Source organism: Lucilia sericata, unplaced genomic scaffold, assembly GCF_015586225.1.
Source record: "Lucilia sericata isolate MDLA Ls3-8-SP2 unplaced genomic scaffold, ASM1558622v1 Contig001433F_arrow, whole genome shotgun sequence".
Classification (NCBI taxonomy): domain Eukaryota; kingdom Metazoa; phylum Arthropoda; class Insecta; order Diptera; family Calliphoridae; genus Lucilia; species Lucilia sericata.
In genome coordinates, this window is record NW_023995366.1 from 104,769 (window position 1) to 117,565 (window position 12,797).

The 12,797-nt window shown below is 33.9% G+C and overlaps 4 protein-coding genes across 4 annotated transcripts; 2 read left to right on the plus strand and 2 right to left on the minus strand.

The window, feature by feature from the left end:
* Nucleotides 1-397: 397 nt before the first annotated feature.
* On the plus strand, nucleotides 398-2,536 carry LOC119611366 (probable 28S ribosomal protein S25, mitochondrial). The gene is made up of 3 exons (XM_037966923.1): nucleotides 398-670; nucleotides 745-939; nucleotides 2,199-2,536. Exons 1-3 carry the CDS (start codon nucleotides 534-536, stop codon nucleotides 2,368-2,370), a joined length of 504 nt encoding a protein of 167 aa, XP_037822851.1. The 5' UTR covers nucleotides 398-533; the 3' UTR covers nucleotides 2,371-2,536.
* LOC119611365 (probable RNA-binding protein 18) lies at nucleotides 2,488-3,611 on the minus strand. The gene is made up of 5 exons (XM_037966922.1): nucleotides 3,482-3,611; nucleotides 3,338-3,411; nucleotides 3,126-3,246; nucleotides 2,907-2,999; nucleotides 2,488-2,846 (listed from the first exon to the last, which is right to left on the minus strand). Exons 1-5 carry the CDS (start codon nucleotides 3,482-3,484, stop codon nucleotides 2,544-2,546), a joined length of 594 nt encoding a protein of 197 aa, XP_037822850.1. The 5' UTR covers nucleotides 3,485-3,611; the 3' UTR covers nucleotides 2,488-2,543.
* Nucleotides 3,612-4,093: 482 nt separating this feature from the next.
* LOC119611367 (autophagy-related protein 2 homolog A-like) lies at nucleotides 4,094-10,600 on the plus strand. Its single transcript, XM_037966924.1, is given in 2 exon segments — nucleotides 4,094-6,721; nucleotides 6,724-10,600. Coding segments are annotated over 2 exon segments (6,054 nt in total). The 5' UTR covers nucleotides 4,094-4,260; the 3' UTR covers nucleotides 10,317-10,600.
* LOC119611368 (nucleoside diphosphate kinase 6-like) lies at nucleotides 10,494-11,811 on the minus strand. The gene is made up of 2 exons (XM_037966925.1): nucleotides 11,517-11,811; nucleotides 10,494-11,457 (listed from the first exon to the last, which is right to left on the minus strand). Exons 1-2 carry the CDS (start codon nucleotides 11,714-11,716, stop codon nucleotides 11,214-11,216), a joined length of 444 nt encoding a protein of 147 aa, XP_037822853.1. The 5' UTR covers nucleotides 11,717-11,811; the 3' UTR covers nucleotides 10,494-11,213.
* Nucleotides 11,812-12,797: the final 986 nt, after the last annotated feature.

The window sequence follows — 12,797 nt, forward strand, 5'->3', positions numbered from 1 at the left end:
AAGATATCTTGATAAAATTCGACACAAATATGTTTTGTGTAAGGTCGTAGCTCCTATACATACATATAAAGTCCACTTCCAAAAATCACCTAAACCCACATATTTCATTAATTAATAAATCTATTGTAGTAAAATTCGACTTGAATTTTTTTTTGGCATATAAATCATTATACGAAATTTTTTCCTTATCGGTCGACAATTGGTCACAACTCCCATATAAGGACCATTTCCGAAAATTAATTAATGTGTATTTTGTATATAAAAATCATTATACGGAATTTTTTGTTCGGATCGGACCATAAGTTGTCTTAGCTCCAAAATCTGAAAATTTTAAAATTAAGCGTATTTGAGAACTTGGTCGGCTTACAGTCGATTTTAAGCCGACGCCGATATTTTTAGTGTCAGCCGCCGTCTCCGTTTATATTTGTCGGCGCAGGGCTCTGCATTTCACATGAATTTCCAGCCGGTCGGGCAATTTCTAACAAGTATTTCTTAATTTTTTCAATAAAAACATTAAATAAAATCCAAACAAAATGCCGTTCATGAAAGGAAGAGCTCCCATACGTCGTACCCTAGAATATTTGAATGCCGGCAAATTGGTTTTAAAAGATAAAGTGAAAATATTCAGTGTCAATTACAATACCTATGGGGAACATCATGATGGTGCTAGGTGAGTTGTAGAAGAGAATACGTAACATTGATGAATTATTATTTTTATTTTGTTATTCAATTTTATTTCAATAGAGATTTCGTTTTCTGGAATATACCTCAAGTTCAATACAAAAATCCTCAAGTCCAGGTTGTTACCTTTAAAAATATGACACCCTCTCCCTTTGTTAGATGTTATTTTGAGGATGGTCGTGATATGTTAATCGATGTGGACAGCAAGAATAGACATGAAATTGAGGAGCACTTGATGCGTGTGGTAGGCAAGACAAAGTAAGTAGAAGCCGAGAGATACTATCTGACAATCCCTTGATAAAAATGTTCAAAGTTTTCTCTATTTCATGAAATTTTTTGATAATTTCTATAATTAATAATTTATTCAAACAAAATTTTGGAAAAATTGAAAAATTCTGTTATAGAAAATTTTTGAAAATTTCTCTTTTTTTATAGAATGAAATATACTCTTTTTTTATAGAAAATTTTCGTAAAATTATTTTTTTATAGAAAATTTTCGAAAAAATTCTCTTTTTATAAAAAATTTTTGAAAACTCTCTTTTATAGAAAATTTTCGAAAATTCTCTTTTTATATAAAATTTTCGAAGATTCTCTTTTTATAGATAATTTTTAAAAATTCTCTTTTTATAGAAACTTTTAGAAAATTCTCTTTATACAAAAAATATTTCGAAAAAATATATTTCTATAGAAATTTTTCGAAAAATTCTTTTTTTACAGAACATTTTCGAAAAATTCTCTTTTTTTATAGAACATTTTTGTAAAACTCTCTTTTTATAGTACATACATTTTCGAAATGCTCTCTCTTTATAGAACATTTTCGAAATGCTCTCTCTTTATAGAACATTTTCGAAATGCTCTCTTTTTTATAGAGCATTTTCGAAAAATTCTCTTTTTATAGAAAATTTTTGAAAAATTTCTATTTTATAGAAAATTCTCTTTTTATAGAAAATTTTCGAAAATTCACTTTATACAAAAAAATATTTCGAAGAAATATATCTATAGAAATTTTTCGAAAAATTATTTTTTTACAGAACATTATCGAAAAATTCTCTTTTTACAGAACATTTTTGTAAAACTCTCTTTTATAGTACATACATTTTCGAAATGCTCTATTTTTATAGATCATTTTCGAAATGCTCTCTCTTTATAGAATATTTTCGAAATGCTCTCTCTTTATAGAACATTTTCGAAATGCTCTCTTTTTTATAGAGCATTTTCGAAATGCTCTCTTTTTATAGAGTATTTTCGAAATGCTCTCTTTTTATAGAGCATTTTCGAAATGCTCTCTTTTTATAGAGCATTTTCGAAATGCTCTCTTTTTATAGAGCATTTTCGAAATGCTCTCTTTTTATAGAGCATTTTCGAAATGCTCTCTTTTTATAGAGCATTTTCGAAAAATTCTCTTTTTATAGAAAATTTTCGAAAAACTCTCTTTTCATAGAAATTTTTGAAAAATTTCTATTTTATAGAAAACTTACTAAAAACATAAACATTATATTGTTTTCCCTTTTTTTTAGAGAACAACTTGATGCTGAGGCCAGATTAGCCGAGAGTAAAGACAATCCCGCCAACTTTGGTTATGGCTGCAATCGCCATTGTATTTGTGAAATTCCTGGTCAAGTACCCTGTCCTGGTACAGTACCTTTGCCCGAAAGAATGCGTGGTAAATTTATATTTGCCCCCAAATAAAAACTGTTAATAAATTATTAATTACTTAAACAAAAAAATTAAGTTTATTTTAGTAGAAATTAAAGATGAAATTGTGGCATACAAAACATTGTTAAAGATGTAAAAAATGAAGTGAGAGTAAAATTAAATTAAAGTCCAGATTGTTTCTAACGAAAAGAAAATTAAACTAATTTCTATCTTCTTTTGGGCCTTTGATGACGATTATAGGGACCCGAGCTGCTTTTATGATATGTTCTTCGTTGTGACGTGGTGCAAGCTCCACTACTATCTCGATCTTTATTGAATTGATACTTTTGTATGAGAGGTACTTCACAGGCTAAGGATTGATTAAATTCTAAATCATCTTTTTGGCTTTCTAAGAGTTTAAGTTTTTGTTCGATGGCTTTTATGGCTTCTTCTTTGCTAATTTTGCCTTCCTTCTTGCCAGTGCCGAGAGCAGGTATTTCTATTTTTGGTTTAGGACGTTCTAGTTCATCCTGTAAAGAAGAATTTGAACATTAATTAAGTACAAAATTGTTAGTTATTGGCAAACTTACATAATTTACATTTTTTGCTAATCTCACTGCTATGGGACGATTTAATACCATATGGCCATTAAGTTTGTCCAATGCTCTAATGGCGCCTTCAGCCTGAAAGTGAAATGTTTAATTAATTCTATGTCAAAATTTACGGCGAATCTCTCGAACACTTAAGGTTATCAGTAAAAAAGTTAAAACATATTTTGGGTGTACTTTGAGAATTTCCTTATTTCTTACCTGTGCAAAAGTTACAAATGCATAACCTCTCGATTGACCCTGTAGCGGGCCACCTTTATGGAACAGCATATCAAATTTTTCAATGGCACCGCATTTTTGCACAATTTTCAAAAGTTGAAACCCATAGTTTTGAAAGGAATTTAAGAAAATGTTTACAAATTAGCTTTTATTTTATAAAAAAGTAGACAAAAGACTTATTTTAAACAACTTACTCGCTTAGCCTGGGATCCAAATTTCCTACCCAAATGCGTCGTTCTTCCAAAACGCTTGAAGAGCTAGTTGAAGCCTTTAAATTAGAAAATTGTTCAATAAATCGAAAATACTTAATTATTTTAATAATTTTATATAAAATTTACCATTAACTTTGTTATTTTTAAACAAATAAATATGAATTTTTACAAAGAAATACTTAAATTGCTAGAAATTTTTACGATAATAAATCAATACGCTCTCCAGCTGTCAAGTAAGTATATTATGGCATCAGATATTGCCAGATGTGAGGCATTTCTGTTTATGTTTTTGTTTAGAGTTGCTTTTGTATAGTAGTAAAAAATCGCTTTATTTATTTTAACGTGGTTATCAAATTGAAATTAAAATATTTTTGAATTTCTTTTAATTTACGTAGATAACCAACCACCTTCCAAAATCTACATTATCACTTCAGCATGTGATTGGTGAACTGCTCATAAAGAATGTTTTTAAAAAAGTACTATTATTCATTCGAATGAATAATTTGCTCCGAACATAAGCTTTCATGTTCGGAGCATATATCACACCAGCATGCTTGTATAATATTATTTTTCTAGAAATTTTGTTCCAACCATTTAGACTCTGCGAAGTGAATCTGTTAAACAGTAACGTTATATTTTTATATAATTTAAATAAATGACTTTTGAAAACATAGCCGGATTACAGACGATCTAAAGCCGCCGCCAAAATTAACAGCCTTAGCCGTTATTGACGTTAATGTTTGTCGGCGCAGATCTTTGACGACGATTTCTTTGTTGAAAAATATACGCATTAAAAACAATACAACAATAATAATAGAAAACAAGTTAGAAAGATTTGATAAAAACGCATAATTTTTTGTTTAAATTAAAGTAAATTTAAGAAAAAGAAACATAAATAGTGGAATATGTCATGGTTTAATGTGTGGGACGGTTTGAAGAATAAAACATGTCGCTATTTATTGCAACGTTATTTAGGACAATTTCTAGACGAAAAACTAAATCTTGAACAACTCAACATTGAGCTGTATAATGGAAAGGCAACAATAAAGAATGTATCACTGCGTGTAGAGGCTCTCAATGAACTGTTGGATGCACAAGGCTGGCCCTTTGAATTTACTGATGGTCAAATTGGTTTGCTGACCGTGTCAGTGCCGTGGAATGCTTTAATGACCAATGACAGTTCCATTGAGGCATCGGATGTGGTGTTGTGTTTAAGGCCAGTAAAAAGGGCCCATGAGGGTCATGAATCTATGATAGAGTCTATGTGGTCATCGGTGAGTAGTTCCCTGCAATTGGCTGAAGAGTGTATGCGTCAAGAGGAGGATGAAGAAGATGAGTCAGAATGTACTAGTAAAGGTGTTGCGACAGGAACCATAGCAGGCTTAGAGAAATTTGCCGAAACCATAGATAATGTTTTAAACCGAATACAAGCGAAATTTTCCAATATTACCCTAAAAATTGAATATCCCTGCCATTATAGGCTAAGGGGAGTAGCTTTAATTTTACATTTAAATGAGCTATTTTATAAAAATGAAACAGGCAATGAGAAAATGCCACAAATGTCTAGTGCCGACAGCTCAAACACACAAACTGAGCATTTGAATAGATTGCCCACTTATGCCAAACACTCGGTTAAACTGACGGGAGTGTCCATGTTTACACAAGAAAATTGGGTATCGGAAAGTGAATGTCAAGTTCAACATGAAGATATTCCTATTTTACAATTTATGGGCCAGCAAAATTTGCAAATTAAAGTAAAGCAATCGGAAGAAATAACGGGGCCAAAGATATGTTTCGATGTGGAACTGGGAGCTATATGCGCCATATTCTCACCACGTCAACTGCAACTATTGACACATTTCCTTGAGGCCTTTAGTGAGGAAGAATCTTATAGAAAACCACGTACCGCTACGTATAACCCAGAAGATTTTGAACTACAAAGAGAGCAGCAGGAAAGATACGACAGTAATTTGGCTCATGGCAATTTAAATATGTGGAATAGTCCACCACCCAATGTGAAAACCATACCCTCTAGCAATTTATATCGTAATTGTGAAAATTATTGTGATTCGGTTGCATCTTCTTCATTGAGTTCTAGTACTATAACAAGTGTCTCACGGTATCAACGAAAAGCCCCTAATATAGATACCTCTGCAGAAATTTCCAATTTTGTGATAAAGGTGGCTGCATTGGTGGGTGTGATTTTACATGAAGACATTCTAGTGGAATCAAATTCAAATTCTCATCAACACTTCTGGAATGAACGTAGTCTTAAGGAACTGCTAACAGTTGCACAAAGTTTCTTCTCGTATGCGGCCCAGATCCCGGTGGAGCGTGAACTAAGCAGCCCCAGTTTGTATTGTAGTAAAAATCATTTATTCCTAAGATTAAATCCCATAGTGGCAGAGGGTAAACAAAATCGCAATCAAAATATCTTACAAATCACCACCAGCATTTCAGCCACCAAAGTAGAATTGTGTGAGGTATTAGAGCAGCAGGTGACACACTTGCTGAAATTTAATCGCAATAAGAATTGTTTCAATGGCTATCAAATAAGACCAGAATTTACCATGAATTTCAGCACCAGCAATAGCATAAAAATGAAAAAGAATAGCCGTACAAATATAGACATAATGCTAGAGGAGAATGTCTTAGAGTTTGACATAACAATAATAGATCGTTTGGGTTCATTCTTTGCTCCCTCACCTTATGTTAATTACTCTTCTAAAGTAGCACAGTCTAACGTAAAAGAAGATTTAAATGCTGGTAACAGAACCGAACTAACCATCAACTGTGCTTTGCTAGATTTGAAACTACGTTTTCCCATTGTCGACTTAAGACCCTTACATGATCCTCTACGTGTACCCTGGTGGAAACAAAATATACGTTCTGATTATCTTCTGTTACGTTTTACCGAATTAAAAGTAATCCTATGTGAAAGCAGATTAAAATTGTATGGCTCACAAATTGAAATATTCTATGCGGAAACGGATGACCTACAAAATCATTTACTAACCGCTACTTATGATAAACAAATAAACAAGCCACTAATGGAAAATTATCCTAGTATTTTTGTAGACTTTGCTGAAAGAAACTTTGCTTCGTTAGAAACCAATAGCGAAACTAAACTCCCCTTTAGTTCGAAAAGACATTGTCGGCAAAGCAGCACATCGGCTTATAACAACAAAATGGAAAATGATTTAACGGAAAACATTTTGCTGCCGGGAGAAAAACACGAAATTGATGAATTCTGTGAAACTACCATGGCCAATTCGGAAATACAAGTGAAATTAAATTTTCCTCATGTTGATTTTATAATAGAATCCAAGCAACTATATGAGGTTATTTACAATCGACTTAATGCTGATCTTTTATGTGGGAGCCTTCCTGTCCTTACATAACAAAATCTTCAGCTATGGACTCGCAACAACAAATGGGTCAAAGTCTTTTAAATATGGGTTTAATGGATTCCGTTTATATCTCAGCCATAGCACAAAATGATGAGTCTTATGCAACAGCAACTCAAAGTCTTAGCAGCAGTAAGCCTCCCTTAGTTTTTGAGCAAAGCGATCAAAGTGATGATAACCAAGAGCAGGAAGAAGATTTGGAAATAGATGAGGACGATGATGGTATTTCGGGCATACAACAGCAGCCGCCCCAAACATTTATGGCCAAAATGTCACAACACAATTGTTCGGTGGAAATATTACTGGGCAAAGTTTCTGGTTCCTGTTTTGTGCCAGTGCGTGATAATGATAAACATGTTCTGCCTCAAGTATGCGGCAAATTCCTGCTTAATGTGGAAAAAGTAAAAATATTCTTGGTGGCTGGTTTTAAAAGCGATATAAATCTTTCCTATTTGTGCACACAAATAAATAGCGGTGAAATCTATCATTGCGGCATAGTGCCCATGAATACCCCCTTGAGATTTGATCATCAGGCTCAAGTTGAAGATTTTATGCAGTCTACTCTTTACAAAATACCCCAGGGCTTAACTAAAGGTATAGTCGTACCAGAGCAAGACAATGACATGTTTGCCATAGTCATAGAAATGAAAAAGAATCCTCAACAAAGAATCAAAAGGCTTAAGATAACGGCCGGCATACATTACGCTACTTTGCGTTATAATCCTGCCAGCCCATCTTTGTATTGGCTAAACCAATTAATCGATTTTCTAGATGTGGTAGACTATCCCATAGAGGGCTATAAAGCGTTCAGTGTTTTGTCGGAAATGCAGCTACACTTGTGGGATTGTGCCATAGATTTTCGTCCCGAGAATTTCTCTTATCGTGCCGTTTTGGAGTTGTTTTATTTCTCCGTCTGCAGCAACATAATACCCTCCATGCCCTGCTGTAATTTACGTTTTGTATTGGAAGAATGTGTTTTGTCATTGGCGCCCTATGAGGAATCATTACACAAGAAATATCCCTGTTATAAGGTGTCATTTATAGATGCCAAAAATCTTGTGCCGGTTTTGGATGTGGGTTTGCTGGATATTTCATTGCGTTTAAATGATGATGATTCTGATAAATGTCCTACTTTTGATTTGAGATGTTCCATTCACGATGTACATTTTCGCACTTGTTATGATTCGGGCAGTGCCTTTGCTCAACTCATTGGCTATATGGCCAATAATACGAATCCCTCTAATGAACAAACAAATCTTAAAGAGCAATCTTTGCAGTCTTCTTTAAGTTCGGAGTCAGATTTCTTTTTATCACAAACCGAGCAGCAGCTGACGAAAGAGATTACCAAAAAACAGCAAGAACGTGTTAATATACTAATGGCTGAAGCGGTGCAAGAGTCGCCGGAAGAAAGCTGTACTTTAGAGACCATAGAGGAAGAAGAACCAATAAGAGGAAAAGATGAACTTAAATTGTTTTATTTCCCTGATGAAAACAATAAACATCTGATTAAACAGGAGGCAAATGTCACCACAGAAACAATGGAAAAATCTACATTAAATACTGCCAGCAGCAGTAAAGATACCCTGGAAACTTTACCTATTATAAGAGCGGAATTTGGCGAGATAACAGAGGAGGATAACGCCTTGTTCGAGGAACTCCACAATGGCTCCTCCAATGAGGAAGACTACTGTATAATAGCCGAGGAAGAACATGCTTTTGTGAATACTAAATTAGCTAGCGGTTCTGTTGAGGTATCCGATGATCCTTTAATGATTGTTGATAATCATTTCTGTCTACCCTCGTCTTCCAGTAATGATCTACTGCGAACTCCCACAAATTTTCCCATGCCCGAACAACGTTATACTCTCTGCGAAATGACGTTTACTTGGCATTTGTATGGTGGTCATGATTTTTCCACCTCTCCCTCTTCTGTTGGAGGAAAAACACCCGCTACAACAGCATCAGCAGCCACAGGAGGAGAAACAAGTGCAAATAAAACTGCCATGTCAGATACCTATCGCCAGGGTGTGTTCTATGCCAACGAATCGTCTCGCCTGCCACAGGTGAAGAAACCTAAAGAAAAACTCACCTGGAAATCGGTGGGAGGCAGCACACGTAATCATGAAGTCTTGGTGGAAATGCAATTTACTAAAGTGAGATTTTCCTATGAAGTATATCCCCGCCACACTATGTATGCCTCTAGGCAAGTGCTGATGGTCAATGAAATCGAAATACGTGATCGTTTGCAGAGTTCCGAAATCAACAAGTTTCTCTACAATGCCAATACGAAAAGTTTTAGCAATCGTAGGAATCAACACATGGTATTGGTTAAAGCTATCCACGTACGACCCAATCCCCAGCAAAGTAATAATCAAGAATGTTCGTTGCGCATCTCGCTCTGTCCGTTGCGTGTTCACATCGATCAAGATACTCTGGAATTTTTAACAGACTTTTTCACTAATTTCGGTAAAGCCTGTGACAAGGACAACTCTGCTGACAAGCCAACAGATGAAGGCAAACCGACTAAACTTGCCGTAGCTAAACCAGAAGTTCCCATTATGACAATCAGTGAAGATGAACAAGAAATTCCCGATGCTGTAAATGATCTAAGAGCTCGTCGTATTGTTAATGAAAACATTTCTCTATTAATCGATGAACAAGAATGTGCCGACAGCCGTTCCATTAAATCGGACAATAGTGTGATGTCAGCCTCGCCGGAAGTGAATAATGCTCCCATATATTTCCGAGAAGTCATTTTCACCCCAGATGTATCCATACGTTTCGATTATCATGGCCGAAGAGTTGAGCTTTCCAAGGGACCTATAGCTGGCCTGTTAATGGGTCTGGGTCAACTACAATGTTCCGAAATTATTTTACGTAAAATAGTGTATAGACGTGGGCTACTGGGCTTTGAAAAGGTGTGTAATTATCTATGCAAAGAATGGTTAAGGGATATAAAACGTAATCAATTGCCGAAGATCTTATCGGGAGTGGGTCCTACGTATGCTTTCGTACAGCTGTTCCAAGGTATCTACGACTTGTTTTGGTTACCCATAGAACACTATCAAAAAGATGGCCGTTTGATAAGAGGCCTACAATTGGGCGCCCAAAGTTTTAGTGCACGCACGATTTTGGCGGCTCTAGAAATCACTTCTAGACTTATACAACTTTTACAATTCACCGCAGAAACCGCATTCGATATGGTTTCCTCCGGGCCCTCAGTCCGTCAATCCAAGAAAAGCAAACGAGGCCGCAAAAAACGTCACAATCGCCCCAAAGATATACGTGAGGGCGTGGCCAATGCCTATCAAATACTCAAAGAAGGCATCAATGATTCAGCCAATAATCTCATTGAAACAGCAGCAGCCGAACATGATCAGAAAGGTTTGACAGGAGCTGTTGGAGCCGTTATGCGTCAAGTTCCCCAACTGGTGGTATGTCCCGCAGTCTTGGCTACCCAAGCCACCACTAATATATTGGGCGGTGTTAAGAGTTCTTTGGTACCTGAAGCAAAACTCGAAGCAAAGGAGAAATGGAAAGATGACAACTGTTAATAAAAAACTTTTACGTCTGATTTAACTTGAACGTCGAATAGAATAAGAATGTGTGGAATACTTCTTCAAAATATATTGAAGTTATATTATTATTATTATTACATTATAATTATTATTTTCAAAACAAAGGTGCACATCAAATTATAGTTAAGATACATATAAATATACATATATTTTACTTATTGTTATTTTTTACTTCTGCCTTATACATAATACATTACTTATATATACATTAAAAAAAGTAAATAAATGTTTTTATTAGGAGTAAAAACGAAGCGGAGGTATGTGGAATCGTGTTTAAATAAATGGAGGAAAAGTCGATTTCTAGATGTAAAACATATACAAGAAGTATCTAAATTTTATTAATGCACAAATAGATAGATAGATAGATCCCCAAGAATGCTTTCTATTAAAAGTACGGTAACAGTGATGAATACCAATCGGTATCTCACTATCCAAGAAGGATGGAAGTCTTTTATAGGAATTTTTTCATTCACCATTTGCCTTTTCTCAGTAGTTATAAATGACAATTAGTCATCTTTTAATTCAATGACGATTCGAATAACTATACGAAAGCTTCAGAAGTCTAACCGAAGAAATGACCCACATTCGTAACTTTGATAGGACTATAAGAATATTATTCCGCGACCTTTCTAAACCTCATATACAAAGTTTCAATATGCAATGAAATCTATACCTCCACTCTCCAAAGTACATTTTAACGTTTCCAACTTTCCAAGAGAATATTAAATTTTAATTTTTTTTTAAATAAAATACTCTGCACAAAACCGTTACTTTTTCATAGTTTGCAAAAAACTAGCGATTTTTCAACGCCACAAAGACAACACCCACAGCTGAAGCAAAAAATAAACACCCAGATGTTTTCTTTTACACCCATCAGCTGTTCTCTGATGTTAAGACATCTTTATTGAAATCTGGAAATAATATAGATATTTCCCTTAAAGCTGATTCCACACTATCCGAACCATGGCAAGCATTGCGCGTATCCGAAAGACCATAAATGGCTCTTATACAGTCTGGATTTGAATACACAGCCTTATAGACTTTGGTAGGGCCCATCAAACCTCTCCACTTGGAAATGCTGTCTTGTGATTGTAATATTAAAGCATAACTGGGACCACTGGAAAGAGGCATTCTCTTAGAAAATTATCTTATAAAGTTAATTATAGCATTTCCTACCTTCCCATAAAGGTTATTAAACGATTATAGAAGAATTTACCCTTGTGCTCTTCATAAAACTTTTCCGATAGTTGTTTCGTAATGTGCACTTCTTTGGAGTCTAGTATTTTAAAATGTTCTTTTATTAAACGTTTTAAAGCCTGGAAGGCTACGGTATTACGCACTACATGAGGTTTAATAATGGCCAGTGTTATTTCCATTTTAATTTTGTTTATTTTGTGTATAATTATTATTAATTTTACTTTATAACTGCAAAATTTACAGTTTTGTTTTGGTTTTCAGCTTCCGTTTCTACGGTGACAGTTAGAAAAGTGATGACAACTTGAGGGTAGCAATTGGAATAGAAGCGATTTTTTGTGTAAGAAAAATACACTAAGGGAAAGAATTTAGGTAATTTTTTGAATATTTTAATTTTTAATAGAACTTAACAGTTTGATCTATACTTTTAACGAGTTTTAAAGTGATATAGATAGATAGATAGATAGATAGATAGATAGATAGATAGATAGATAGATAGATAGATAGATAGATAGATAGATGGATAGATAGATAGATAGATAGATAGATAGATAGATAGATAGATAGATAGATAGATAGATAGATAGATAGATAGATAGATAGATAGATAGATAGATAGATAGATAGATAGATAGATAGATAGAAGATAGATAGATAGATAGATAGATAGATAGATAGATAGATAGATAGATAGATAGATAGATAGATAGATAGATGGATAGATAGATAGATAGATAGATAGATAGATAGATAGATAGATAGATAGATAGATAGATATAATAAATAAATAAATAGATAGATAGATAGATTAGATATGATAGATAGATAGATAGATAGATAGATAGATAGATAGATAGATAGATAGATAGATAGATAGAGAGATAGATAGATAGATAGATAGATAGATGGATAGATAGATAGATAGATAGATAGATAGATAGATAGATAGATAGATAGATAGATAGATAGATAGATAGATAGATAGATAGATAGATAAATAAATAGATAGATAGATAGATAGATAGATAGATAGATAGATAGATAGATAGATAGATAGATAGATAGATAGATAGATAGATAGATAGATAGATAAATAAATAAATAGATAGATAGATAGATAGATAGATAGATAGATAGATAGATGGATAGATAGATAGATAGATAGATAGATAGATAGATAGATAGATAGATAGATAGTAGTAGATAGATAGATAGATAGATAGATAGATAGATAGATAGATAGATAGATAGATAGATAGATAG

Bases quoted from the DNA above. Each gene is read 5' to 3' on its own strand.
- LOC119611366 (XM_037966923.1), top strand. From the start codon at position 534: ATGCCGTTCATGAAAGGAAGAGCTCCCATACGTCGTACCCTAGAATAT. The intron at 671-744 runs GTGAGTTGTAGA...TTATTTCAATAG, and splicing joins GAACATCATGATGGTGCTAG to AGATTTCGTTTTCTGGAATA. The intron at 940-2,198 runs GTAAGTAGAAGC...CCTTTTTTTTAG, and splicing joins CGTGTGGTAGGCAAGACAAA to AGAACAACTTGATGCTGAGG.
- LOC119611365 (XM_037966922.1), bottom strand. The intron at 3,000-3,125 runs GTAAGAAATAAG...TTTCACTTTCAG, and splicing joins CATTTGTAACTTTTGCACAG to GCTGAAGGCGCCATTAGAGC. The intron at 2,847-2,906 runs GTAAGTTTGCCA...TCTTCTTTACAG, and splicing joins TAGCAAAAAATGTAAATTAT to GATGAACTAGAACGTCCTAA.
- LOC119611368 (XM_037966925.1), bottom strand. From the start codon at position 11,716: ATGGAAATAACACTGGCCATTATTAAACCTCATGTAGTGCGTAATACC. The intron at 11,458-11,516 runs GTAGGAAATGCT...GCCTCTTTCCAG, and splicing joins TTAATAACCTTTATGGGAAG to TGGTCCCAGTTATGCTTTAA.